We start from the raw sequence: 26,849 nt of genomic DNA on the forward strand, positions 1-26,849 counted from the left end.
GTTACGTTTCCATATTATAAATGGTGAATGACTATGTACAGTTTATGTAATTTTACAGTACAATACTGTGAAAATGAGTTTTTGAACGTGAAAAAGAACAAGTCGTTGCATAATTTAGAGTGAAAACAGTAAATTGACATTCCCAGAATTCCCTGCATTACACTTCACCTTTGAAGATTTTCATTAAAATAACTGTTTCTTTTTAGTTCTTCTTATCAGTTGTGTAAATCAATGTGTTACCTTACATCTAACTTTGCTTAATTAGTGTTTATTACATTATTTCAGTATCATATTTCAGTATTTGTGGAAAAGCGGTTTGTGAGGAGCTTTGGTTCATCATGTGACTTTCTCTTCACCTACCACATCTATGTATTAAAAAGATACAAAACAGATATAAATAGTTCAACAGGTTGGTATTTTGTATATTTAAATTGTCATTTTTTCATCAAATTATGAAATGTTTTTTATTTTTTTTATTTTTTTTACTGTGAATTTAAATTCAGATCTAAAATGTGACAACAGTAAAGTTCAGGCAACCACAGCTGCTGCTATTTTACCTTAAACGTCACCGATTTATTTATTTTTTAAACCACTTAATAAGTGAACACTGATGTGTCACTTCACTTCAAAAGTAGTGACTTCAAAAGAGTGTTTTTATTTGTTAAACTGCTATAATACATAACTTAAATATTTATTAAATTTTATTTTTGTATAATTTGTCATGCTAATTTTAAACCCCTATATTGAGTGATAAATGACTGCCGATATGCCAATGATAAGAATGTTTTAAAATACGTTTTGCTTATTTCTATTTATACATAATCATCTTTTAAAGATACCCCCTACTAAGTGTGCAGTAAACACTGTGTAGGGACTTTGTGAATGTGAACACAGCTTGAGTCTTTAATTTTGTGCACAGGGTAATGTGCTTCGTTCTGGTAGTGTGTGTGTGTGTGTTTGTTTGCCATTAACAAGGCACTGAAACAGATACTATTTATATGCTCAACATTGTTATACAATTTTGAAAATAAAAACAATAAGCTTTTATCAATATCAACGTGTTTTGACAATGTTTATTATTTTATCTCAAGTATGATAGAAACAAGAGAAGAAAAACAAGCAAAACAGTCAACAAGGAACACGGGACTCTTTGTTTTGGTTTAGTTCGGTCTCACTATGAAAGAATTTGGAAAGCTCTCGAGTGCAAATCAAAGACAGGCTACAAAAATGTTTTGTTCAATAGGGTATCAATCCTTGAATTAATGATAACAGTCAGACGTCCCAGGAAAACAAGGGTTGAGTAGCAAAGCCGTTGTCCTGAGTTAGACACATATACCTCATGCAGGGAAAGATAAAACAACTCTCACGGCCTGGAATGAAATAAGTCGTTGCTGTGCGTTTGTATGAGATCCAATGCACTATACAAAGTGAATGTAAATGAACTTTGAATGTCATCAGCTTCAGCCTTTCATTTTCCACCCTACGACTCTGTTGTACTCTGACGAACACACACACACACACAGGCCCAGCAGTGTGTAAAGGAAGCACTGGAAGTCAGAGAACAAGGCAGGGCCATGCATTTTATCTTCTGAGATAGATCAAAAGATGCACGCTAGCTTAAAGTAACAGCACCTCATGCTGGCTGATGATGCTTCAAGTGCGGTTTCTATACATCTCTAGAGGTGACATAAAAAAAGCACATCAAGGTCTACGTGGGAATGTTAGGTTTCTTCACTGATGCTCTTTTAGCTTTCAGTAACCAAAGAATGCTATGTTTGATATGCTAATGAGCTGTACGATGACGAGAAACGAGACGGAGAATGTCAGCATTACACACACAAACAAGATCACAGATTGCCTCTGATCTCCAGCATTGAGATGTCTAGATCTGGAAGAAGTGTTTGTGGTACGGAATGCAATATGCCTTCTCGTCTCCCTCATTTATCGGAAAAATTTTCTCCATAGGATGGGGATTTTTTATCGCCAATGGATTATGTAATACAATTTCAACCAATTTGGTTAAAAATGAATCCATCTGTGCTAATATACCATAGTGAGATGGAAATGATTGAAGGGATAGTTCACCAAAAAAAATTTAAGTTAATCATCATTTGCTCACCTTCATGTCATTCCAAACATGCATGACTTCTTTTGTGGAACAAAAATAAGAAGTTTAGAAGCCGAGCTGCTCTTTTTCATTAAGTGAAAACGAAGATGGACCAGTTTTTGTCAAACTCCAAAAAGCAACATAGAAATTTCCTGGTAATAGCTTTGTCACTGATATTTGCTATTCAGTGAAAATCGAGTGTTATACCAAAAAAAAAAAAAAAAAAAAAAAATAGAAATTGTGATATAATTAACTCCTTTTGTGTTTCATGCAGAGAGCCAAATGCTTTTCAAAAGACACAAGAGTGAGTTAAAGATGACAGAAGTTTCATTTCTGGATGAACTATTCCTTTAAAACTAAAAGATCCAAATGGAAAACAAGCTGGTTCTTCAAATCCCAAAGCTGTGGGACATGTGAAGCTTTATTAATAATCAAAAAGAATATCAACACTGCACGGGAAGAAAATCTTTGACTTCATGCTTCTATGCACTTTAAGACTCAATCTTCTTTCAGTGTCAGCTTGAATAAAAGGGGACAAAGATAGCAAATGTGTAATACTATGAAACCGCTGGCACACCATGAGTGGTTCATGGGTTGAGCCACCCAGAATCCTTTAAGAAAAGTCCTTCAGTCCATGTCCAAATCCAGATCCAGCTCTGTGCTCAGGTTGAGGTAGAAGAAAGCATAGACGACTAGCAGGAAGACCAAGACCGCTACAAAGACCAATATGATATCCTGCAATCAGAGAAAAAGAAGAACAGTTTACTCTTTCTGATTCAAACATTGTATAAATAACTATTAATAAGAATTTAAGGCAGAGCACTAGCATCAAATTATTCATAAAATGTTATACACTTCGATAATTTAATTAATCTGCCAATGTGGAAACAGAATGATTCTGAAATGAGCAGTTTCATTCTTACATATACAGACATGAAATAAAAAATTAAATAAAAAAACTACAGTCTGAAGCTGTAGAACAACTTCATAAAGTTCAATAAAGAACTTTTTATTTGATATTTTTTCAGAAAAATAACCCATAAACCAACTGATCTGAAGAAACTATAATCTAACTGTAAGAACCTTTTAAATCTACAAATAAGGAAACCTATAGAGCCAAAAAGGTTCTAAGCCTTAATTTTTCAGATTTTTATTGCATTATTAAAATGCATATTTAATACTGCTTTAAAATACCTATAATGTTTCAATGCCGTTATCTAGCAGTTTGAGAATGAAACACTTTCTTTTCAATGCATGATCATAGACACATGACTGATTATAACCAAACACGGATATGTAACTCACACCACAAATGCTCAGCAGAAGTATCAGTATATTTTGGGCTCTTTATCTTTCCTCTCGCTGTGACACAAATAGGGTTTGGCAGACCCAGCAAGCTCAGAGAAAGTTAATCTCCCAGAAATGTCTTTGTTCTAATTAAGACTTGTTGGGAGCTTAATGCCTGAGCTAAATTGATGATGGCTGAAGGAATGGTATTCAAGCATGAATTAGATTTAAAGCAGTCATTTATTACCTTTTGTGTTAAATTACATTCCTCATCAACCTCGGTTTCATTAAGAGCACTCAAGTATTTAACAAAGCAATTGTTCTTTCTTCTTGATAACTCGTTATCAAACTTTCTAATCAAAACTTGTATGGTTGTGGGACTTTTTTTGCCCTCGTTGGAGCATTCACAAGTTGATGTTTTTTTTTTTTTTTTTTTTTTTTTTTTTTTTATTAATTACAATTAGAGAAAACTGCAAGTACACTGAAGAAAGCTGTGAGAACTTTTTCTGTTTAAAAGATTATACACCTGTTTAATCTTTCATAAGAATAGATCAACCAAAAATGAAAGTTGGATGAAAATGTATTCACCCTCAGGCCGTCCAAGATGTAGATAAATTTAGCATTTCATCACTTGTTCAGCAATGGATCCTCTGCAGTTAATGGGTGCCGTCAGAATGAAAGTCCAAATAGCTGATAAAAGCATCACAAGTAATCCAAGTGAGCACGACTTCAGTCCATTAATTAATGTCTAGTTAAAGTGAAAAGCTGCATATTCATAAGAAACAAATCCATAAAGAATGCGTTTTAACTTAAACCGTTGTTTTTGGATAAAGTACAAGTCCATGATTCATAATAATGCTTCTTCCATCTCATCCGCTCATATAATAATCCTCCAACATATTTGTTTAAAACGGTTTTGGACCATTTTTGCTTATAAACGGTGTTTGGCTTATAAACGGTGTTTGATCTCTGCATATTTCTCTCCTGATTCAGACAAGATTACTTTTTCACTGGAGAAAGCAATATTAAGGATCATGGACTCCTATAGTTTGAAGTTTAAAACTGTCTTGATGGATTTGTTTCTGAAAAACATAAGCTTTCCACTTCATAAGACTTTAAATTGATGGACTAGAGTTGGGTGAATTACTTATTATTAATTATTGTGATGTTTTGAATCAGCTGTTTGGACTTTAAATGTGATGGCACCCATTCAGTGCAGAGGATCCATTTTGTGAGCAAGTGAATGCTATTTTTTTCCAAATCTGTTCTGAATGAATGAATGAATGAATGAATGAAAAAGGGGTGTGTAAACATGAGCGCGACTGCACTTATATATTTGCTAGCCAATCCAATCAAATATAAAACCTGTGAAACAAGAACTTAATTCACTAATAAGCTAAAGGAATGTGATGAATGACAATGATTTTGCCTGTTGTTTGATCACTAATCCATGGCATCATGCATCCTCCTGTAGACGCCTTAAAGAATGTTCCTCAAAGACAGAAGAACATAGAATGAAAGATGGACAGAAAGACAGAGAAATAATAAATCACACACATCCATCTATTCCCTCTCCTGTGTTCATTCACACATAAACACATGCACACACACATCAAACACAGAGCAGCATGCACATGAACCCCGAGCAGACAGAGATAAGCCACCCAGCAAACAGGAGGCTAATAATAATTCTAGCAGATAAATTGTAAGGGGCTATTAAAAGCATCCACGACGGCCATGACTATCTGTGTACAAGCTGTGGCGGCAGTCATCAGTGTGTATGTCCTCATTAGCACTCGCTGCCCGCTGCATTTATCTTGTTCCAGCCAGGCTCCAAACAGCTTAAGCCTCTCTTAATTGGAAAACTTTTAAATTTCATGCACTTTAGTTTCATACATTACCAGAGGCTCACACTGATTCAAGTTCATTATTTAACCACTTTGTGTCAGAGCCTAAGTGTCATCGCATCCAAAAGGAATTGTTTTGCATTTGTCTCTGGTGAAATGTTTCTAAATTTTTAAATACAGACTGAATAGCAACAAAGGGACAAAGTAGTTCAAATGTGCCCCGTTTACAAGAGTGTCAATGGCTAATAAGACTGTCCATTTATTTAAAAAAAATAAAAAAATAATCACTATAAAAATGTAAAGAGGTTCAAGCAAGTAACATTATGAAAATATTTGCATATACATTTAAGACTGTATTTAAAAAATATTTTTTTTTTTTCTCAAAGTATTTTTTGGTTTACAAATATTAACATAGTCTTTAATTTATGAAGACCAAAAGGTTATGACCTTGACACAGTCATCTACAGGTGTCCTCTCGATATCATTTCCAGTTTTGTATTTTTCTATAGTCATGTGAAAAAAAAAAAATCATACATTTTAGTTAGACCAAACTGACTGATTTGATATAAAAATGTTTTCTAATAATAATACATCACATTAAAAAAAAAAAAAAAAAAAAAAAAAAAAAAACACCAATTCACTCAACAAATTAGAATACTTCATAAAGACTAATAAAAAAAACATTTTTAGTGAATTGTTGGCCTTCTGGAAAGTATTTTAATTTACTGTAAATGTACTCAATACTTGGTAGGGGCTTCTTTTGCTTTAATTACTGCCTCAATTCAAAGTGTCATGGAGGTGATCAGTTTGTGGCACTGCTGAGGTGGTATGGAAGCACAGGTTTCTTTGAAAGTGGCCCTCTGCTCATCTGCATTTTTGGTCTCTTGCTTCTCATTTTCCTCTTGACAATACCCCATAGAGAATCTAGTCTGGTGAGTTTGCTTGCCAGTCAAGCACACCAACACCATGGTCATTTAACCAACTTTTGGTGCTTTTGGCAGTGTGGGCATGTGCCAAATCCTGCTGGAAAATGAAATCAGCATCTTCAAAAAGCTGGTCAGCAGAAGGAAGCATGAAGTGCTCCAAAATGTATTGGTAAACGGGTGCATTGACTTTTGTTTTTTGAAAAACCATTGCACCCCTATTCATCACAGATTGTGGAAACTTAATACTGGACTTCAAGTAACTTGGGTTATGAGATTCTCCACAATTCCTCCAGACTCTAGGACCTTGGTTTCCAAATGAAATTCAAAACAAAAAGCTCTCATCTGAAAAGAGGACTTTGGACCACAGACAACTGTAGCCAGTTCTTCTTCTCCTTAGCCCAGGGAAGATGCCTCTGACGTTGTCTGTGGTTCAGGAGTGGCTTAACAAGAGGAATACGACAACCAAATTAGCCAAATTCCTTGACAGGTCTTTATGCCTCGACCCCAGCCTCAGTCCATTCCTTGTGAAGTTCAAATTCTTGAATCGATTTCGCTTGACAATCCTCATGAGGATGCGGTTCTCTCGGTTGGTTGTGCATCTTTTTCTTCCACACTTTTTCCTTCCACTCAACTTTCTGTTAACATGCTTGGATACAGCACTCTGTGAACAGCCAGCTTCTTTGGCAATTAATAATTGTGGCTCATGATTGTGTAGCCTACTGAAACCAAACTGAGAGACCATTTTGAAGGCTCAGGAAACCTTTGCAGGTGTTTTGAATTGATTGGGAGCCAAAATCATCACAGTTAAAAGAACCAAAGACTTAAACTACTTAAGTCTGTGTGCTTTGAATAATTTAATACACGTTTCACAATTTGAGTTGAATTACTGAAATAAATGAACTTTTCCATAGCATTTTAATTTATTGAGATGCATGTATCTATGTATGAATGTGTGTGTGTGTGTGTGTGTGTGTGTGTGAGATATATATTATATATATATTATATATATAATATATATATATATATATATATATATATATATATATATATATATATATATATATATATATATATATATATATAAAATTAATTTAGCAAATCTAAATTTTATTGTATATCAACTTTATTCCAATTACTAAAATCATTTTAAATGATTTTAGTTACCAATAACAACCATTCTGCATTTGTGGTTTATTTTTGTTTAAGTACAGTTGGACAGAAAAAGGAGCATCATGTTTTTCGACCCAAAAAAATCATGAAAACTAAAAAGCCATGAATACAGATGTGGTCTCATATTCTTTGATAGGAAAAATATATACAGTAAGTCCAGAGGAGGCTGCATGAAAATGAAATTGTCAGATGAGGGTATGTGAGTGAAAAGAGGGGACCTTGTTGTCTTGAGGACGCTAGTAATTCAGTGGCCTACACTTCAGTCTCCCACATTCTGATGGAAAATGCTGGAATATTCCCAACAGCATTATGTGGCTCTCAGCAGCAGCTGTGGCATGCCGGGAGTGAGTTCCCATTCATCTGGCGACAGGCCACTGTCTCTCTCTCACACACACACACACTCGCATCTCCTCATGTGTCCTTGTATGAATTCTCACGGTTTTCTGGTTTCACACAATTCTGTGGTATTTTCTCCTATAGTCCTGTGTTCATAACTTTGGCCCTCACGGCCAGGTGTGGTACGGCATCAGCATCCAACAGAAACAGCTGAAGTGGGATTTTCCCCGTGTTAAGTGGTTGTGTAATTATCTCAGCCGACCCAGGTGTGCTGTAATACCTCACCCTCTGCCGACCGCTGGCTGCCGTGCTTCAGCGTCTTTGTGAGAGAGGAAGGGTGTGTGTTTGAGGCATAAAACTGAAAGTTTCACTCATATGAGTGTTGACGGACTGTATAAACAGAGGTGTGAATTGGATTCATAAACGCAGTTTGCATACAGCGAAAGATGCAGGTCTGAGACACACATATGATCTAAAAAACTCTTTTATGAGAGAGCTCAGGGTCTTGTCTTCTAGTGATACAGAAAGCAATGTCTACAACTACTACATTTAGTTTAGGGATGTATTGTATTAGTGCCATGTCAATGATTAGCCGATATCGGTTTTATATTACAGTCAAAACTGTATATTTATTCATGCATTTACACTAAGAAAAATAATAATTGATAACACTGTAAAATGTACGTAATAAACTTCCATTTTATAATGTACATTATACAACTGATTATTAGGATTTAAAATTACGTTTTTAGTTTTTACTGTTATTTCTTATCGATATTCTTGGATTTAATTTATTTAGACAAAATAAAATAGAAATTTCATATGTGCAATTTATTGCTTAACAAGCAAAAAGTAAAAACGGTTATTTACCAGAATTTTTAAATATCTATGAATCCCTAATGTAATTTTTAGCCTTATTTATAATTCACAGAATTATTGTCATACATGGTCATAGTAATGAACATGTATGACACAATTTGAATTCTAAGAATTGTTCAATATTCTAAGAATTGATTGTTCCACATTGATTGATTTTCCAACTGAACATGAACAACTAAACAGTTAAATTCTAGATTACGCGATGTATCATTCCACTAAAATTATACTTCTATATAATTTAAGGATACATAACTTAATTAAATTCAGAGGCCTGGTGCTGGTGTCTTACTTAATCCTTATTTAAGTCCTTGAACCGGGATTCGACCCGGGATTCGAACTCTGGACACCTATAGCACAACACTGACATATACATCAGTGCACTGACCACAGGCAATCAGCGCCGACAAAACACAGAATTTTCTAATTAAACATTAACAACTAAATTTTAATTCTAGACTATACTTCTGGTTTTATTTCACTAAAATGTATAAATTAATTAAACATTTATTTCAGAGGCTTGGTGGTGGCGTCTTCCGCCAGAAGGTATCAACATGTTCAAAAATGTGGTACTGCTACGGCACTTTTGGGCATTTTATAACATTAGATAAAAATCACTGGGACCCATTTATGCATGCAATGGAATGTACTGAAGAGTGAAACAGTTAAAGTTGGCCAGCAGGCTTTCAATATTCAGCTCCAGGGCTCGAGAGTTGGCACCGATTTTTTCAGGCCAGGCGCCCCACACAGCTGAGGCCGCCAGCACCTCTACTCCATGCCAGGTGATGCCATCCGCTCAGCCATGCACCAGGGAGCCAAGCAGTGCCCACAGCAGGTGGTTGAGCGCCCGCTGCCTCCCCAAGCTGGCAGGCAGGATCCCAGCAAACCAACTGGCCTACAAGTGGAGAACAGCAGATTGAGCAGACTGCCAACACGGACCCAGGATGGCCCGAACCTCAGCCTCAACCTGCTCTCCTGAGCCTCACACAGAACTAACTAATGGGAGCAACGCTAAAGAACGATGGGAGACGAAAAAGAGGAACGTGTGTGTGTTTGGGCGGGTTGAGTGAGGGATGGTCATAGATGGAGAGCCACTTGCCAAGAGAAAATGGCCTGTGGAAAAACAAGTGGTAAAAGTACGAGTCAACTCCTCAGAAAACCAAAGCCAAGGAGACCTACCGCAGAGAAGCGCTCACCAGAACAAAACTCAAGCTTGGAGCTCAGGGGTCCATTAGTCACATTACGAACCAGAACAAACAAATCGGCGTCCACGTTCCTCAGAAATGTGCCAAGTCAATGACCAAATCTGTACGCCATAAACTACATTTCTGACAGAATGAGGGGATGCTGCTTTCAGCAGTAAACAGATATTTTATCCACTGAGCTCATAGGCTTCACGCATACCTATGGAAAGACATTTAATTGCTCCCAAATGTCCCAAACGAACATTTGGATCCATTAAGGGCGAGAAGGTTCTTAAAACATGCACATGGAATTCATGTAAATAATTTTCTCTGTTTTAAGCTCTCAGTAATTGGATAAAAGACTAATGAGACTTAGAAGAATTGTAATGAGGGCTTGGCTTTCTAGCAATAACAATTGGAGTTGCTAAGACCAGTTAATCTTCAGCCCTCACATTTGATTTCTTCATACCAAACTAAACCCAATACAAGCAAGCGCAATGTTTTAAGCTGTATTCAGCTATGTTTCTACATTGTTCAGTCCACTGTGAAAATATTGCAGCTTATGAATTATGAATTAGTTTCAGATCACTGTTGTTAGTGAGAGGTCTTCGCATGGATACTAGCGGTTTTGGCAACAGTTCCCAATGTGGAGCTCTGGATTCTGAGAGAACTGATAAAACATATTGCACCACAAATTCTCATGCCAAGAACCAACCAAAAATAACACCCTTGCCAAAATGAACAGGGACGAAGAGAGTATCTTCACAGATCGTTTGAAAGCAGTTGTTTTGATTAATAAAGTTAACAATAAATACATGCATCAATACATTAATGTTCACATAAAAACTAATAATTAAATAAATAGAAAATACACTTAAAAAAAGAATAATAAAAATATTTCACACTAAAATCTGTCATCATTTACTCACCCTCATATAATCCCAAACCTGTATGATATTTATTCTGTGAAGCATAAGAGTCTATACTTTGAAGAATGTTGGTAATCAAATATGTTTGGTGACTATGACAAAAAAAATTAAAAATAAAATATTTGGGGGGGTGAACTACACAAAACTACAATCTCTTTGAAACCAGTCTTTATATACAGGACGAATTTCTCTTTCAGTGCAAGTCTATATAGTCGGGTATTATTTGAGATGTCATGTCCACAACAAATTATGCACCAAAGGTTAATACAGTAAAAGCAACATTGACTGTTATATTTGACCAAGCCAGTGTCATTAATACACAGAAATAACACAAAGACAGTGAATAAAAAGCTTTTTCCTCAAACTCTCGATTATTATTCTGGAGTGACAGCTGAGAGGAAAAGAAAAATCGAGAGAAAGCAAAGGAGATGGTGAGGGAGAAAGAGAGCTACTCCTCTGAGAGTCAAACAGCTCTTCTCTGCCTCATCAATATGGAGACTGCTTGAGTTGCTCTCAGGTTGGAGAGGTGTGATGAATAATGTGTGTGTGTGTGTGTGTGTGTGTGTGTGTGTGTGTGTGTGGTTTGGCAGATGGGGGAGAAAGGGATCATTTGGGATAGAGGGGGAGGTAATGAGAATGAAAGACAGCCATCTCACCCTGATTCCCGGAGCACTCCTCTTCGCCTCCGCCTTCAGCCGAGTGGCTCGCAGCGCCGGCTTGGTTTTCTTGTAATCCTGTTTTCCTGAGAGAAAAAACGAGGCACTCGGGTCATTCCTGCCATGTGACATTTGGAGTTACATTTGCATTTTGAGTTAGGCTGAAAGCTTTCTTCATTTAACAGCTGAATAATGTTTTAATAAAACAAATATAATGCATTTGCTATTGTATTCATCAGCGTTCTATTACGAATCATTAAACTAATGCATTTTGCTGAAGCATTCTTAGTTCGCCTTAATGTATTTGCCTGTTTTAATCCTTATTAACATGACTTAATATGATCCTGTTAACCTTCTGTACTATCTTATACAAGATAAATTAGTATTTAATTTATGCATGACTGAATTAGTCTGAGGTTATCTTAAATATACAAAGATGGACTATCACAAACTCATTTATTCCACATTAATTATTGACTTTTTAATTGGATCAGACGGGCAAAAGTTAAGTGGCTTTTACACAAAATTGAATAAAAAGAAATGCCCCCAAATGTTCTTGGTTTCCCTATTACCTGCAGTGTTTTTTGTCCTTGAATTTTTTTTTTTAGTTTTTATTTTTAAATAAAATAAAATGCTATTCATGCATATAATGACTTGCACCTTTTAAATAATGACCTTTTTTTTTATTTCAGAAAAACAAAAAATCATTTTGATATTTTTGGAGGCATAATGTCAAAAATGTATGTCCTGTTTTCGTTATGAAGAAGAAAAACACATTAAGATAATGAAATTAAAACCTTATATTAAAAAGAAAGCCTTAATTGTTTATTATTTATTAGACAAAAAAGAAGGGAGTAAAACACTAAGAAAACTGATTCACTACTTATTCATTTTTTTTTTAATTGGGGTCATATGGTGCAGCTAAAATGGAGTACCATAATTTAATGTACTGTAAATGTGTCCTTGTTACATTGCAATTATACCTTTAAGTACTGGGTAATATTAATTAACTACATGTACTTACTTTATTTAAGTTATGGTTTGGCCTAAGGTTACTTACATGTAATTATGCATAATTTATTGTTATTATAATAGTAGGTACATGTAACCAGTGTAACAACAACAACTTAAAATAAAGTGTTACCAAAAACAAAACATTAGAATATATTTTAAAATATTTGTGGAAATAATTCTAAAGATGTGTACACAGTAAAGATACAATTTGTATTATTAAACTTTTACTTTTTGTTATTTATTAATAACCCCTCCAATACAATGACTGAGGTGAGACCCTTTAGCAAGGCAATGAAACCCCAACTGCTCCCCGGGCACCTTGGCTGCCCCTTGCTTCGGGTGTGTGTGTGTGTGCGCGCAGTTGGATGTGTTAAATGCAGAGAAAATATTCTGAGTATAGGACACCATACTTGGCCACACGTCACTTCACTTTCACTTTTTCACTTGGTTACATGGCATTATTTTTAAGGTATATTTAAACTTCTGAAAAACATAAGTTATTTTTAAAACCACATGAAACCAACATAAATATAGTAAGTGTCATTTACCCACTTGCCTATGGGAATGCATATGATTTCGCACCCTATTTATTTGAAACAGTAGGCAGTATACAGAGTGCACTGCATACTGCACACAGTATGCAGTAAGCAGTGCTAGTGCTCTGTTAACACGGAGAGCAAATCTTGAGCGCACTAGTTCACCTCAGTGACAGTTATCAGGCAAGAACTGCAACAAACCTGCCGGCAAAGCCACCACCTGGAGCGTATTGTGTGCAAGGTGTGCGAGGAACGTGGTGTCTCTAATTAGAAACAAACAAACGAAGGAATAGAAGTGAGAAAGTGGGAAGGCAACAGCTTGGTGGGCAAAGGAGGGGGCCGTCCTCAGTGGCTGCAGCAGACTCGGGTTAGACTCAAGGTCTCTGTGAGAGCTGTTGACACACAGGGGCCATTTCAAGTGCAACTCCTGCCTCATTAAGACTTATTTACATGGAGTCGGGGAAAGAGAGAGTGTCCTTATCCATCTTCAGCAGCAGACTGCCGGGCTGGATACTCTCAGACGCCTAAGCTCGACACTGACCCCTCCCCGGGGACTTTCACAGGTCTCTTCTGCCTTATGGTGCACCTTCTGTGTGCGACGCAGGCCTGCGAGAGGCCATTATCAGAGGTAAACATCCTGTTATTGTGTTCCAGTGCTGAATGATGGCTTGGTTCGGTAGAGACTTGGATGTTAAATAATGAACAGTGTGTTTGTTTGCAGAGACTTGTGGAATAGTTCTCAGCTTGGTCTCTGTGGGAAGAGACTGCAGGGCATTAATGCCAATCATCGGTGCAAAATACTAAACTGAACTGACCATTCGCACCTTGAAAACATTACTGACCAGTCTTAGCAACTTTTGCTGTTGGCCTAATCATCAGGCAAGCTTTCCGCAGTAATTGTTACAGTTATTTATCATTTAGCTGATGCTTTTATCCAAAGTGCCTTACAAATGAGAACAACAGAAGCAATCAAACCAACAAAGTAATAATAATAATGTATATTTTAAATAAAAAGAATGTCATTTTAAATAAGAAAATAGAGTAAAATGTTGCAGGGGCATTTACAGGGACACCATGTAACCATGATGGCACACAGTACAACCCTTTAAATTATTCAGAGTATGATCTGTGTCAGCAATCACTTTTAAAAGAACAATATTAAAACTGCATATTATACATTTTATTACTGCAATCTAACGTAGACGTTTTGATTATTGCATTTGTTAAGGCAAAAGAAGCTTTAGTATTGACTGAATTTACGCTTTATTTACTTATTTTTTTATTTATGTTTGTTGATATAGTCTTTATTAGACTACAATGATAAAAATGGTTTTGATAACAACAACAATAATAAAAACATATATATTTTTTTATTATTATTATATTATAAGCAAAGTTGTTTTGTGATCTGAATAGTGAGAAATGTTTTTGAATAATGTCTAACTGTAAAGGTAAACATTTCAATTGTGGATATAGTTTGACTTCTGAATAAAGTATCCTAATAGTATTTATCTTATTATTATCCAAACAGAAAAATAAATAGGTTATTTTACCTGTGAATACTATATGGTTGTTCTGTATATTTATTTGTATTAATTTGTAGGATTATAGACTACTCAGACTAAAAAAAAAAATGATATAAATAAATAAATAAAAGGAACACTTTGAAATAGCATCAGATCTCAATGGGGAACAACCCGGAGGTGTCAGATGGACGAAACAATGTCCCAGAGGTGTTCTATTGGATTTAAGTCAAGCGAGTGTAAGGGCCATTCAGTGTTATCAATTCCTTCATCCTCCGGGAACTGCCTGGCACCAGGAGGAACCCAGGACCCACTGCACAGGCGTAGGGTCTGACAGTGGGTGTAAGGATTTAGTCCCAATACCTAATGACAGTCAGTGCCATTGTCTAGCCGGTCTAGTCTGTGCATCCATGGTGAGCGTGATTTCACCAAGTACAACATGTTCCTAGACAAACATCCTTGTTGATCCAGGAACATCATTCCCATCAACCAATCAGAAATGAGAAATACCTTTCAGTTTTAGGCCTACAATCAGGGTAAGGTACTTTTACACTCTTGTTGATCAGCTATCATTTCCCACTGATTTTAAGAATAAATCACTGGTGGTAAGTTTAGGTTTAAGGGTAGGGATTGGGTTAAGTCTGTATTTTTGGACAAAAGATGTTGATCCAGGAACACGTCTTACTTGGCAAAAATATAAAAATCCAAACATATAATCCTTCAACACATTATGACTGTATTTGTGTCTCTCTTAGTGTCTACAGGAGTTTACGCTTGCACCTGCGGAGATTTTACATGGTGTTGAAAGCAAAACTCGTTTTGTTCCAAGCCAACTGGGACAGATTAGGTGTGTGTCTTATTTTTCTTGAAACTTCCTGTTGTGGTGTAAATACCCACAACAAACAGCCTCAGCCATCTGTTCCAAATGAATAGTTAATTGTAATCATATCAGAGTTTGAAATAAATTGTTTATATAGCGAGACTTTGTGGCCCTGCCAGTACGCTGTATCACGTGCCATCGAGTTCAATGAGGCATTTCTCTCTGCGTGAGCACTCGCTGATGATGACGACTCAATGGCCTTCTTGGCTTTGCTGTCTCTCCACGGTTGCTTTAAAATTGGCCAGCGATACAGAAGCGGGCTTTGAACGCACCTTCGCTCATTAATCACCATTCAACTGCATTACCGCAGAGCGATATCTCCCCCAATTTATTTACCAAAAGCGGAGTGGAGCCTCTCTAATATAGCATGCCATTGTTTCCTGTGTACTTGAGCGGTATGACCTCTCCGTACACACTGTGCTGTCAGATGTTGACAGGAAAGTGACAAGAATCAAGCCACAGGGCCAAAGGTGCCTTTCAAAACTGCTGCAGCTGATTTCATTTCAAAAGACATGACTCCTCATCCACAGACAGATTCCCTTCCCTTCAGCCCAGCGCTTTTCAAACATGATCTGGCTAATTCACAAATTGCACTTCATTACGGGAGAAAACAAGCTCTTTGGAGAGTGCAGAAAAGCTCTCTGCAATTATTCCTGTTATATGAATGCAAGAAAGTTTAAAAAAAACCTACTGTCCAACCCTGGTAAACAAAGCAAGAAATATTCTATACTCTTAAAAAATTCAGTTTCACAAAAGGTTCTTTGTGGCGAAAGAAGGTTCTTCAGATTATTAAAAGATAAGAAAGAATGGATCATTAAAGAACCTTTGGTTCTTCTATGGCATCACTGTGAAGAACCTTTTAAGCACCTTTATTTTAAGAGTGTATGCCAAAATGTCACACTTACCCGGAATATAATTCGCACTTTTTTTTCATAGTTTGGCTGGTCCTGCGACTTATAGTCAGGTGCGACTTATTTATAAAAATTAATTTGACATGAACCAAGAAAAATGTACCAAGAGAAATGAACCAATAGAAAACATTACCGTCTCCAGCCGCAAGAGGGCGCTCCTGTAGTCTAAACTGAAGACATAGAGCGCCCTCTCGCGGCTGGAGAGGGTAATGTTTTCTCTTGGTTCTTGGTTCTAAATAAATGCGACTTATAGTCTAGTGCGACTTATAGCCCGAAAAATACGGTATTATATTATAAGCAACCAAATAGAAATGTTCTGACATGAAAAAAAAAAAAAAAAAAAAAAATTCAAAAAAATACAAATTATTGACCACTGATCTAAATATTGGGGAGATTATTTTTCTTAATAAAAAAAAACAACAACAAAGCATCAGTGTAAAAAAAAAATAGTTTTATTGAAATAACTAAAATAAAATAAAAAGAAATACAAAAATAGCTAAGCAAAAAAATAAATGTCACACTGATAATTATATATTCATGCTATTAAAAAAAAACATTCACTATGACTTTTGCCTCAAACAACTAATTTGCTTATTAATAGTTAGTAAGGTGGTTGTTAATTTTGGGACGTAGAATATGGTCATGCAGAATATATGTGCTTATTAGTACTAATAAACAGCCAATATGTTAATAATGGGCATGCTAAGAGGCAACTAGTTAATAGCAAGAATTGGTCCCCAACTAAAGTGTGACCTCAGTACTTCCAGGCTAAACACTATTTTCAGCTTAACACCAGGCTAACAGATTAGGTGTGAACAGGCCTTTATGTGCCCAATTTGAATGCAGCACATGTACTGGGAACGCACAGAGGTCAAAAATAAAGAACTCTGCCTTTGTAAACAAATAGACTCATTTGACACAAAATAGAGAGTTTTTGTCTATACACCGAGGGAGAGAGTGCAACCTTTACACACTGTGACATGACTGTGATGCACAAGAGAGCGTTCTGCCTGAGAACTGAGAAGATCTGTAACATACAAGCTCCATACAGCCCTCATATTAGAGATATTAAGACCATATACAGATCAGCTTCACATTCACACAAAAATGCTCACAAACAGAGATAGTTAATAGGCAGGGATGTGTCTGAGTGTTTGGTCATGCAAATAATTGCTGGACAAAGGCAGAAAGGATGCTGTGAATGATCTTGACTCAAGGGGGATGACCACACAGACCTGAGGAACCCTTTTGGTGGTTGACAGCTCTCCGGAGTCCATTATGCAACTTAATAACAGTATTTAAAGTCAATGTGTCTACTGCAGCTCTACAAAGTACTTGACATCACAAAAGCTTTCTCTCCTAAAAAAAAAAAGAGAGAGAGAGAGAGAGAGAGAGAGAGAGAGAGAGAGAGAGAAAAGCAAGACCTGTCAGGATAAAAATTACCTTCCCATTACAATCTCAAATTATGATGTGTATTCTTCCTTTGTGTTGCTTTACGCTATTTTGGGAGCTTTTTTTTGTTAAACAGCGATTCTCTGAAATAGGCTGATATAGACTTCTTTTCAAAGCAAACTGAGGGAAAGAGAGGGAGGACTGGGTGGGGGTGTGGGGGGGCTCAATTGTCCACAACCTGCTGTTACAACTTTGAATTGATGAAACGCAAAAGAAAGAAAACAAAATGGGATATGTCTGAGATTCGAAGGCTCCAGCAGGAGTTCAGCTTGTTATGTTGCCAGCACAGTCATGCAGCACAAGCACAATAAGGCAAGGTGACGGAGCAACGCAAGCTTAATAGTCCTACTAAAGGCTGCGATATGAACTCGCATAAAATCATGTGCATAAGACAGGTTCTTTCTGCAGGGAGATTATATCGGCACGGTGTGTTGCAAATTACATCAGCGATGTGCCAATGGAAAAAAGACATTGCTTTAGTGCCATTATAGAACATTGTCTCCATATCTCATCCCTCCAATGAAAATGAAGAACCTCTTTTATAATGGAGGATACAACTGGACTAACAGCACCTTTTGTTCAGATAATTTTTTAAGGGGTGAAATCCAGTCATTTCAAAAGGAATCCATAAAATAAAAATCCACATATATACATATGTGACGACTGGGGCGGGGCCAAGAGACGTGGGAACAGAAGCGAGGCCGGTGGAGTGATTGGGAAATGAGGAACACCTGCTCGACCCACCGGTCTCGAGTCCCACGGAGGAGATGGAGGGATATAAAAATGGAGCGACGACAGTGACGAATGAGAGAGGACCAGGCCTGGACTTTATTTTGTGTTTGCTTTTTATTTGTGCGCAACAGTCGTCCGCGAGGGGCTGTTGCGCTGTTTTGTGTTTATTTTGATGATCAAAGTTTCAGTTGATTGTCTGCCGGTTCCCGCCTCCTTCAGTAAATAGAACCAAAAACAATAACACTTCTCTATTGACCCTTTTTCTGTTCGTAAACACTGACTTTTTTCTGTGGGCGGAGCTTAGGTGGAGGCAGGTTCCTGCTCTGTAATTACTGTGTTCAATGACAATAGCTTGATTTTGATATAATCTCTTCAAATGGAATACATATATATATATATATATATATATACATATACATATACATATATATATATATAGAGAGAGAGAGAGAGAGAGAGAGAGAGAGAGAGAGAGAGACAGACAGACAGACAGACAGACAGACAGACAGACAGACAGACAGACAGACAGACACTTTACTGTCACCTTTTAAATAATTTAATATGTCCTTGATAAATTAAAGTACTGATTTATTTATTTAATCTACTGACTCCATACTTTTTCACAGTACTACATTTAACATTACTGTAAATCAGAATAAACTACCATTTCCTTTCAACACTATCAATGTTGTTCTCTCAGTGAATTTGTTACATGCACAACCAACCAAACTCGCACCTTAAACGTTGGTCTTTTACCAGAATGAACTGGATTTGCTATTGGAGAAATGTCATTTATACAGCTTTGCTAGATGTTTACCGTGCTGTTTCTCCTCATATAGCCCCTAGCATCTATACTGACATTGTCTAAGTTATAAAACAAGCCCCATGTTCCTTCCGCTATCACAGCTGGCATGCTAACCAGTACTTCTATGATTGATAGGCCGTACAGTGCCTTGGTTAAGAAAGAGGAGGCAAAACTAATGATTGTTTCCTCTAAAGCTGTGTGCTAAATTATACAATAGAAAGCACAAGTCAGAGAAAAATGGAGACTATAGAAGCTAAACATGAAGACTGTTCAATACATGCGGTTGTTCCCAGCTCAGCATTCTGATCATCAAGTCTGTTCATGCGTAAAATTTATAAGCAATATAATCACAGTGGCTGAAATGAGGGAGAAAAGGCAACATTTCAGACCCTCTTTAAGAAAACAACAGATGAATATTTGATGAAGGTTACTAACATCCATAATAAAAAATAAAGCCTCCTGGAAAGCACAGAGGTTCTCACCGATCTGTTTACGGTACTGATCGACCGGCAGCTTGACAGAACTTGCATCCTTTTTCCCCATCCTTGAGTCACCTGAGAGAGAGACAGAATGTAAAATACACCAAGTATGAGGAAAGAGTGAGGAAAAACAGTGAACAGTGAGAGCTCTGTGTCTGTTTGCTTAAAATAATCAAATGAAAAATGCTACTGCAGTCCTCAAGTACACATATGCTATGGGTAAGGCTCAAAATACTAAATGCACATGAATGGGAATACTACAAAAGCTCACTTAATGGATAAACACTGATCATCTACAAACTATCCAGAACATTGGTTCTCAAACAATTTTGCTTCAAGAACCAGATTTTACATTGAATGGCAATGTGACTCAATGCAAAACTATAAAATATTCACAAATCCTATTAACACAACAGACTGACTTTGAGAACTACTGACAATTTTGTAACTTTCTTTCTTGTGGATTTAAGGATGAGAAAATGCCACTAAACCTCTGACATTTAGAAGTTAATTCCCTCTAGTTCACTTTTTTTATTTCAGGTTGTGACCCACCAGTTGTGAACCACAGCCGTGAACTACACTTTCAGGGCATCACATCCTAAATTGCTGCAAAAGTCATGGGTGATTATGTAAGACAGAAAGCATCTTGAAGCTAGAAAGAGGAATTTGATGTAAGGCACATCCCCAGAGGTGGCAAGGGACAAACATTTCAATCATGCGAAGGTCGATCCGAGACATAGTCTATTTGAAAGTCTTCCCATGCCCGCAAACCACCCTTACACTAGTGAATTTGTGTTAAATTGCACTATGCTGAATGCCTCCGGTCAAAATGATGTATTGTGAATTTATTCAAATGTGGGTAGAAAATGATTTTCAGAATAGCTAATTGTGTTACTTAAAGTTAATGATTCATAAAAATGATTGAAACTTTGGATCAATGACATATATGACGGTCTATGATAAAGAAAAGCAAAAGTATTTTAAAAATCTAGTTTGGAGCATTTGCAGAGGTCTAAGAAAGGTTCTAATTGGTTCTTTGTATTCATTTTGGTTTCACATGGTTTTTCGAAAAACATTTCTACCATATTCAAGAAAAGGTTTACTTTAATGACTCAGTAATGATTTTTTTTTTTAAAAAGTAATGTGGTGTAGGCATTAAGCATAAAGTAATAAAATATTTGCGTATACACACCTTTTGAATTATTTTCAATTATAATTGTAAATATTTTTTTCCAAGATAAACACTTTTTTTTTTTTTTTCTACAAATATTATTAATTATTAATTAATAAATATCATTCTTATTTAGGGGGTTGCACCACTGATTTTTTTAAGATATTAATTAACTTGGAAGCAGAGTCATGAGGGAATGCAAGGGTCATTTATATGATTTCCTGTTTTAAGTTTAGTCTTCTGGATAGACCACATGACCCTGATTTTTTAGTCAAAAGTTCTGCAAATATTATTAAACATTGAGGCAGTTTTGTATATGCACAGTGGCATGCAGAATACATATACATATATACACATATATATATATATATATATACACATATATACATATATATATATACATACATATACACACACACATATATATATATATATATATATATATATATATATTGCAAGCCACTGTATCTAAAAAATTTTATAAAAAAAAAATTCTCATAGAAGAATACAAAAAATTATCAAATTGCCACATGTAGTATTTTGAATGCATCTGTTCATTCAATGGTGTATTAAAGTGGGGTTTAACACAGACGGGATTGTCCATTTACATTAAAGAAGCATACACTCCATCTCGCTTTACACTGCTCTGACTTTTTCAATAGAGATCTCAGATTGATTTCCATAGCAACCGAAGTGACAGACCTTATCTCGTGATGTATGCTATAATGGTTCATTTGAAAGGCAAGGAATTTAGAAATTGGTAATAGGTTAAGTGCATTAAAGCATTAGCCGTACTTACAGCCTCATAAGCTGTTTTTATTGTGAGGTGGTCAGGGAGCCCTTGATCAAGATTCTGAGCTCCTCACAATACTATTTGCAATCAATACTGCTCCTTCTGTTAAAGACTTGGAAAAAAGGGTACATGAGCCAAAGGGCAAGTTTATGTTTCTGTTGATGTTTAAACCTCTCTGACCTATTCTCTCCCAGAGAAATCGAGCTGTAGACCTTCGACCTGATCCATTTTGGCTCATAAGCCAGAGATCTCCCAAGGAAAGGTGTACAGCTTCTGTGCTGAGAGCCTAGACTGATTAGCATGGAAAACAGAGAAGAGCTGGAGGAAGTGCAGAGGTGCATGAAAACAGAGAATTACAAGGCTGTTTTCATCCTCTCTTGAGGCACGACTCTGTGAGCTGAAACCTCCCCTTTGGCTGCCTATGCAAAAGGAGTTCAAGGGTCATCTCAGCATCCTACTTTTGATGTCTTTAATCTTTACTTGAAGTTGATGTAATTACAAGAGCTCCACACGCAACAACAAAGTGGGAGAAAGAGAACTGGATTACTTTTCCAAAGATGCCAGAGGAAGAGGGCCATTACTGTGTTTACAAAACATGGTTTGAGTCAAGCCAAGGGGCATGACCTGCAAGGACCAAACACTTCCTTTGTAATGAGTGTGACCGCTAAAGGAAGTTGACCAGGGCTGTTAGTGGCAAACATGGTCATAATATTCGGAAAAACTTGTGTCTTATTTCTGCCCATGTACCCTTAGGCTTTGTAAACGGTGATAATTCAAGCAGCAGTCAAGAGATCGTAAGGTCACGGAGAGGGAACCAATCGGAACAACTTCAACACAAAATTCCCCACTGCACTAGACATGAAATGCTTAACCTGGTCATTCAACAGAGACAAAACACTAAAATAATGACATGAAGAAAAGAAAAAAAGAAAAAGACATAAACCTTGCATAATCTAATGCATATAAAAATCTTCAAAGATAGCATTTCCCAAATTGCAGAAAATACACCATGGGTGAGCTGTGGTCGATCCACAAATAGAGGGAGATTGCCAAGGGCTGTGTGTACCAGCACTTTGAAGACTCAAATTGAGACCAGAAACCTTTTTCAGAAGCTAAACTACAAAGGTTTCGGTTTGAAAGGGATTTAAGATTAAAATAAGCACCGCATTAAAAAATGAATTAAAGAAAGCATTACACTTTTTTGTAATCAAGTTCAATACAAAAGGTTACCTTGATTGCAGCTAGAAGCTAAATTATGACCTGAACTGTATTTATTTTATGTAAAATAAAATTATGAATAGAATCTGTAATTATATGGGTATGTGCATTAGTTTCACTGATGCAATCCCATTACGTGGCATGCAAAAGGCATCTTGGCACACATGCAATGAAATCAATCAGTATAAGCACAAAACATTTACTTATCAAATGAATAACTACGTCAATTACAAAAAAAAAAAAAAAAAACCAATACAAGTATGATTTATAAGACAGAGCAATAAACATATAGTTGACTACCGAGTCATCTGCATGCCACGTAATGGAATTGCACTGTTTACAGTTCCCATCCTGTCAACGTATCATGCACTTCCTGCAACCTGACCTGAAGTTATGACAGTCAGCGGAATTATCCAATCACAGCACAGAAACCGAAAGTCTTGCCCAATCACAGACTGTGCGGGGGGCGGGCGCTAAAACAAACACAGAGGTTTGGATTCTTTGGAAAACAGCAAAACGCAACAAAACGCAAAAAAAATATTCTTATTATTTTCCTTGACCAGTAACAGATATCTAAATGTAAGGCAGAATTCACAGCTGTGTAAAACGAGAGCCTAATTTCTGAGGAGATAGACTTACCACTTAAAAGAGGGGAAGAATCTCGACGTAGTTCCTGGTTCAGCTTTGTGTATTTCAAATGGATGCGTGTTTCAGCCAATCACGAGTTACGCCTTTTAAAGAAACCCATTACGTCATTAGGTGGGCGGGTCCACAAACCAAACCTTCAAAACCAAGATGTCAAATGTATTGAACAAGACCTAACACATACGCACATGAAATAAAAACATCTTACATATAACATCTGTCCGTATAATATATCTGTACACAATGTATTTAAAATCTGAAGATAAGTATATTATAGTTTTATTAAAAAATGCTTTATAATTATTATAGGCTTGGAAGTGTGATAAAAATGCATAATAAATCAACTACAAACCCATAGTTCATGCACCATTTTATCCATTTATTTGACCTTTATTTAACCAGGAAAATCTCTCTGAGATTAAAATCTCTTTCACAGGAGAGTCCTGGCCAAGAATGGACAGCAGTTACAGTCACACTTACAAATTGAAACAACAAATGTACAATTTAAAACACTTAAAAACATTTACAAATCAATGAGTCTTCTTCGAGTGACCGAATAATAGATTTAAAATGTTCCATAGGCAACAGAGTTTGTAATTTCAATTTCGTTTGGAGTAAATTCCATTCAAATGGAGCTGCGTACATAAAAGCCCTTTTTCCCAGTTCAGTTCTCACAAATGGGACAGATAGAGTAGAACAATTATCAGACCGGAGGGAATATATTCCAACACTTTTCTTTTGAATTAGACAACCTAAATATAAAGGCAACAACCATATTGTCTCCATGTTTGTAAATATAATATAGCCTTCAGTTCTTTCTGTTTTATGAGGTTGTTGAGTTGTTTGATTGCATGGGGTTCAGACAAATTACTTTTCCTGATTCAAATTACCACAACTGAGTCATTAGAAGGCATAAAGCTTTATTATTATTATTATTATTATTATTATTATTATTATTATTATTATTATTATTATTTATACATGTTTAGTTTATCAGTCAAAAATCATCATCAGAACATGGTCATTTCAGTTGGCCTGTGTGATATCTGTCTTTTAATAGTATATTTCAGACAAATATGAATATTATACAAGAACAAATGAAGAGTTCACACAGTTTTTAACAATTTTACGAATTTAGCAAGTTTTTTCACTGTGCATTCCAGTTAATCTGAATCAAACTGCATTTTGGTTAAACATGATAACCTAATAAAAAACATGATATATATATATATATATATATATATATATATATATATATATATATATATATATATATATATATATATATATATATATATATATATATATATATATATATATATATATATATATATATATATAAACCTTTGTTATCTGTTTTTGCAAATAAACTCTTCAAATATTCGATTTAATCCCTCAAGCAGTATACAAAGTCATAAGCTGAGTGCATAAAAACTAAAAGAGTTTAGCACATCACACTGAGGGACAGAGGTAAAATGTCCGAATGAATTTAAGGTAAAAGATTAATAATGTCACATCTCTATTTTTATGTCACCAAGTTTACCTTCACAAAATTCACATTTTCTGTTCAAAGCTTTTATAAGGGCTGATACAATATTTAAAAATGTGTCATACATTGTTGCCTGCATGCAAAACATGAATGAATTACATACAGCATCTCAGGGAGAAGGCTAATTTACCTTAACAATCCCACATGTTTGTACCGCGCGATCTTTACACAATGCTTTGAATCGCACAATGTGAAATTTCACAATGAAAGAAAAAACGAGAGGGAGACAGCAAGAGACCAACTTGTTTTCTCTACTCCTCTCTCCCCTTTTTTTTGTTTTATTTAAGGCTAATTTCCATTTCTTTTGTTTGTGTTGAATTTGGTCTGCATAATTATATCCAGTCTTATTGCTGCCTGGGGCAGTGTGGATTATGGAGAGGCTTGCCACTGCTTGTAACTTATTGAAGTTTAAAATGATTTTCTGCTCTCCTATGGGCAGCTGATTTGAGAACAGCACAGCGGTAACTAATAGATCTAATCTGCTTATAATGAGCCTGTATAACACATTATTTACTCAGCAGAGAACACGGATACAGAGCAATTTAGCACCACTTTGATAAACCGAAACAAGTGGATGTGGATGAAATTGTAATGACCTGTGCTGTCCTTTGAAGCAGGGCCATACAGTAGCTGGGGTTTGTGGGACCCTGGTGCAGGTTGTACCAGTGGGCCCTGTTCGAAATTGTTTCATTTGTATGTTCGTTCTATTTATTTGTTTGTAGGTGTCCACAGAAACCGAATATTCAAATGTAAAATAGCACTGCATAGTCTTCACTGTAAAAAAATAAATATACAGCCAAACCAAAATTTATTCAGGCATCTTCAATATTTCTCACATTATCACAGTTTATTTGCTATAGTTTAGAAAATGGTAATAAAATATGACAAGAACTCAGAGTTAAACTGTGTCAGAACAAATTCATCTTGGTAATGTCAGATAACTTTGAAAGGTATGTAATGGATTACATTTAACCAAAAGTGTAGACAGAACAGAACTGTTAGTATGATGATATTAACACAACTATCAATACTTTGTTGACTAATCAATTACCAATCAATGCTTAATTGTGTTCATTATGTAGTAAAAAGGTCGCAATTGCAACTAAAGAAAAAACCTACCTGGTCTCATGGCTGGTCTCACTTTTTAGTGAGACGCAAAACATGTACCAATAAGTACATATTACTGCAGTTTCCAAAAGGAATGAACACTAGAGGATTTAAAACTCCTGACACCTTTTATTCCTTTTCACACCAATTTACAGAGTTTTGATTAATAAAGTGTAATTTTCACATTACTTGAATTATATCATGTTATGACTTCAAAACAATATTAGTATGCTGGGAGATTTGAAAATTGATGCTTATGAACGTTCGCTACGCACATATCCAGTTTCACACCTATGGGTTTTCATAGATGGTAGGTTTGAGAGGGGCAAGGAGCTCCGGTTTGAATCCTGTGTAACCATAGTTTGACAAAACAGTTAAAATATGCATACTGTATAAGAGGGTTGAAATGGCACGGTTACATAAACAAGTGTGTTTTTATATCAGTTTTGCATTTGTTAACACAATCAGGTAGGTTTAGGGTTGGGTTTGTTGTAGGGCATATTTCCAACCCTATAGAGCAATTGTTTTAGCAACAGCCCATGGATTTTGATCTGCTGCAATTTTGGGTAAATATTTATAAAATAAGTCACAGTTTACTTTATTTTGCTATACTCCCTTACATAAGTAAATATAGAGTCCTGCACCCACTAGTAAAAAAAAATAAAAATATCAAAAATTATATCTGGTGACTGAATAATTTTTGGTTTGACTGTGGA

The 26,849-nt window shown here is 35.9% G+C and overlaps 1 protein-coding gene across 4 annotated transcripts; it reads right to left on the reverse strand.

The window, feature by feature from the left end:
- Window positions 1-1,053: 1,053 nt before the first annotated feature.
- Window positions 1,054-23,567, reverse strand: triqk (triple QxxK/R motif containing). Of its 4 annotated transcripts, none has more exons than XM_026288952.1 (5): window positions 23,472-23,552; window positions 23,218-23,305; window positions 19,654-19,725; window positions 11,319-11,404; window positions 1,054-2,842 (listed from the first exon to the last, which is right to left on the reverse strand). In XM_026288952.1, the coding sequence occupies exons 3-5, from the start codon at window positions 19,712-19,714 to the stop codon at window positions 2,735-2,737; spliced, it is 255 nt and encodes an 84-aa protein (XP_026144737.1). In that variant the 5' UTR covers window positions 19,715-19,725; window positions 23,218-23,305; window positions 23,472-23,552; the 3' UTR covers window positions 1,054-2,734. The 4 variants fall into 4 exon arrangements, with proteins under 4 accessions (XP_026144737.1, XP_026144738.1, XP_026144735.1 ...); XM_026288953.1 differs by having other exon boundaries at window positions 23,133-23,305; XM_026288950.1 differs by lacking the exon at window positions 23,218-23,305 and having other exon boundaries at window positions 23,472-23,567.
- Window positions 23,568-26,849: the final 3,282 nt, after the last annotated feature.

This window comes from Carassius auratus, chromosome 19 (assembly GCF_003368295.1).
Source record: "Carassius auratus strain Wakin chromosome 19, ASM336829v1, whole genome shotgun sequence".
Classification (NCBI taxonomy): Eukaryota; Metazoa; Chordata; class Actinopteri; order Cypriniformes; family Cyprinidae; genus Carassius; species Carassius auratus.